This window comes from Phaethon lepturus, unplaced genomic scaffold (genome assembly GCF_000687285.1).
Source record: "Phaethon lepturus isolate BGI_N335 unplaced genomic scaffold, ASM68728v1 scaffold36430, whole genome shotgun sequence".
Lineage (NCBI taxonomy): Eukaryota > Metazoa > Chordata > Aves > Phaethontiformes > Phaethontidae > Phaethon > Phaethon lepturus.
In genome coordinates, this window is record NW_010510463.1 from 14,566 (window position 1) to 18,299 (window position 3,734).

At 34.1% G+C, this 3,734-nt stretch overlaps 1 protein-coding gene across 1 annotated transcript in view; it reads right to left on the minus strand.

Annotated features, from left to right (window-relative positions):
- LOC104628493 (adenylate kinase 9-like) overlaps positions 1-3,390 on the minus strand; it is a gene marked incomplete at its 5' end in the record, with an annotated part of 17,935 nt that extends 14,545 nt beyond the window's left edge. Inside the window, 2 exons of the mRNA XM_010297111.1 lie at positions 1,791-1,985; positions 3,328-3,390. Coding sequence (XP_010295413.1) covers positions 1,791-1,985; positions 3,328-3,390 — 258 coding nt within the window. The remainder of the gene's footprint in view (positions 1-1,790; positions 1,986-3,327) is intronic.
- Between the last annotated feature and the right edge of the window lie 344 nt (positions 3,391-3,734).

Here is a 3,734-nt window from a genome sequence, read left to right on the forward strand (position 1 = left end):
TAGGATGGCTTATTTAGTTACTCTCTAAAAATATTGCTGCTCTCTGGTGACTTAGTATTCCCCAGCTTATTTGACTAAAATACAAAACCAAACCATTTTCTACAAAACTTTTTCTAGCAACCTAATATTCTTAAAAGTGCTACTGTGTTTTAATGTCATCATTTAGTTTTTCCTAAAAGACCAAGATTCCACAATGTCAAAGGGGACCAACAATTACAGAATTAGAGAACAATAAAGAGGTGTCTTGAATAAAGAATCAGAAATAGTAAGTTATTTAAAGTTCTTTATAAAGGCATAAATGTTCTTGGAATTAAAAAAATAATGGGAAAAATACTGAGTAAGCTGTAACTAGAGGATGTTAGTAGTATCTAGTCTCAATATGTACTTTTATTATATGATACTACTTTTGTGTAATTCCTCAACTTACATATAATATCTATATAGATCCAGAGTCTTGGATCTTTCCACTTACTGTCATAAACAGAACTCGATATAATAATAAATTCTAAGACAGTAGTCACCTCTGTTGTTGCTGAGACTTATGTACTTCTTGAGAGAAACAAACGTTGCTGACTCTCTTAATTACCTGTTTCTGTTTCTGAGCAAATTTTTCATCAGTTTACTAATGCAACAAATGATACCCTCCCAAATGACAGAGAGGAAAATCCTCCAAGAACTACAGTATTCCACTAGTTTTAACTTGAAACATTGTATTGTTCATGTAAAGAGCTAAGGCTGTTAGCAGGCTTTCTTGTTTATTGTCTCTCATGGGCTTTATCCTAAATTCTTTCCAATTCTATTTTGCACATTCAGTTTATACTCAGAAAAGTGAAATTAGCCACAAGCTTCATTCAGAACCCCTAAAATTATTTTTGTGATTATCATTTGGATACATGATTATATGCATTGAATAGTTCAACAAAATTATGACATTTTATGGTCACTTTTGGAGATTGAATGTACTTTAAATTCATGTTCTTCCAAAATTAATGGAGAGGTGAATCTCTGAGCACAAAACATTGATCTTTTCAGCTTATAGCTTCCTTGAAGTACAAAGAATAGTAGGAGTATATTCTTGATTCATCTGACATTTAATCCATTAACTATCAAAATAAAATGAACCTTGAATCAGTTACAATTATGGTGTTGGTAACGGTTGTATTCATTTTGCGAATCTTAACATCTGTGTCTTGGCTATCTACATCTGTAAACTTTCACTCTGGCCAATGGACAGAGTTTCTTCTAAATCACAATTAGTTTCCTCCTGAAATAAGATACTTTGTATATAGTAAACAAATGGCACCAATCTACTAACTGCCTTAGACATGGGCATTAATGTTGCAAATATCTCAAGTTAGATGAGGTTGCCTCACCGTATGTAATTGCACTGATTTCAAGAAAATTACGCTACTAAGAACTGTGCAAAAAAGTTAGTGTTGTCTATTAAGGATTTTGCCTTAAAAATTATTTTCAAATCCTGTTCATATACTTATGAATCTCTAGTTTGGTTGCCTACATTAACTGACCTATCAAAAAGGAAGTAAGGATCCCAAGACTGGGTAGGTCCACTCAAAAGTTTCCTCTGTTTTTGCCCCAGCAATATTAGTCTTATAAATTATATACTTTTAAAAGTATATACCTTCTCACTACAGCCATATTTAGATCATGAGTACAGCAGCATGATTGTTTAAGCACTATAACTTTCAAATTTGACAACTGAAATAAAACTGAAAACTCTTCTTGCATCATGTGATCATATAATTTAACAAAATAGGCAGTGGAACAGGTACCTCTACACCTTGTAAACTGTCTGTTTCTGACTCAAACTTTTCCGCAATTTCATTTTTTATGCGGTCAACAGCATCAATCTCCTGTTCTTCTTCAGCCTCTTCTTCATCTAAAAACTCTTCTTCAAGTATATCTTCAATATCTTCATTCTCATCTTCCTCCTCAGTGGCTTCATAATGCTCCTTCTTTGCTAAAGCCTACCATGGTAAAATATTTTGTTGTTTCATGTCTATGATACAGATGTTTTGAAGGAACATATGGTATTCTTGTCTCTTTTTTAATTAAAAAAATCATTAATTCAACAAAACTTCATTTTGGGGTATCCTTTATTGTAAGCAAAAATCTAGTAAATTCTAGAATCATATTTCAGAAGAAAATACAGAGGTATTGCATAGTGATGCAGTGAAGCATTGTACCAGTTCCAAGAGTGCTTAAAAAACTGAAGTCCTATACTGCAGTTTTGATAAAAGGAGAATTTTTTTCATACATGGTATTGTAGTTTGGCAGGACTTTGTTATAAACAAGTTGAAAGTGTAGTTGACAGAATTTCATCAGCAGTCAAGTAGCACATTAATGCATTTATAAATATACGTTGTAATTGAGTTTGTGCAGAAAAACTGGTACAATCCTATTCTGGATTAACCATGGATTTGACAGGGTACTTAAAAGACATGCCTAATTGCAATTAGTGGGGCTACTCTTATGCTTACAAATTAGACATATAAAACACATTTGTAAGTATTTTGCTGAACTGGAGCACATATCAAGAATTCTTTTAAAATTGATTTTAGTGTTCATGAGTCAATAGTTTCTAAAACAATTTAAACATCATGTCAAATTATTTTTGAAAGTAGAAGTTTCTGACAGTCTATCACATTTTTACTATTCTACATTGCCCTGAAAATTCTGTGACTAAAAGCTCTAGAAATTTCTACTATATGAATACAAACACTTCTATTTAAAGTCTTATTAGTTTGTTTTCTGTTGTGGTGTAACCCAGCAGGTAGCCAAAACAACCACACAGCCATTCACTCAGCCTCCCCACCTCTGCAGTGGGATCGGGGAGAGAATTGGAAAAGAAAAAGGGCAGAACTCATGGTTTGAGATACAGTTTAATAGGACAGGAAAAAAAAATAATGGTAATAATAATGATAAAAGAATATACAAAACAAGTGATGCATAACACAATTGCTCACCACCTGCTGACTGATGCCCAGTTAGTTCTTGAGCCACAGCCCCTCCCTGGCCAACTCCCCCAGTTTATATACTGGGCATGACATAGTATGGTATGGAATATCCCTTTGGCCAGTTCGGGTCAGCTGTCCTGGCCATGTCCCCTCCCAGCTTTCCCTGCACACCCCACCTTCTGGCTGGCAGGCCAGAGCACGGGAAGATGAAAAGTCCTTGGCTGCTCAGCAACAACTGAAAATATCAGTATGTTATCAACATTTTCTCATCCCAAATCCAAAACATAGTCTCATACTGCTTTGTATGAAGAAAATTAACTCTATCCCAGCTGACACCAGGACAATTTCTTACCTCCTGTTTCTTTTGGTTTTGTTCTGCTAAAAGTTTTTCCCTTCTTCTAGCAATCTTCTCATCCTGTTAGTGAAAAAAGATGCAAGAAGACAATGATATTTGCTAATAAAAGATCTCCTCTGAGACTTGGTAATGTGATCTAGAATTAATGTTGTTCTTTCCACCTTAAAACACTGTTTCTAGTTGCTTCTAATGTTAAAAAATATTCTCTGTGCAGCTTAAATTCTTAAATTTTGCAGACCAGATATACCCCTCTACTAGGTGAACATGTAAGTAAATTTTAGTAAAACTAATTTGGCAGCTTCTGAGACGGAGATTAGAGGGGGGAAAAAGACTGTGATACTGATCACACTGAAAATATTATAATATTATTGGTAAACTGCAGAGTTTCTAAACTTATAGGTGGT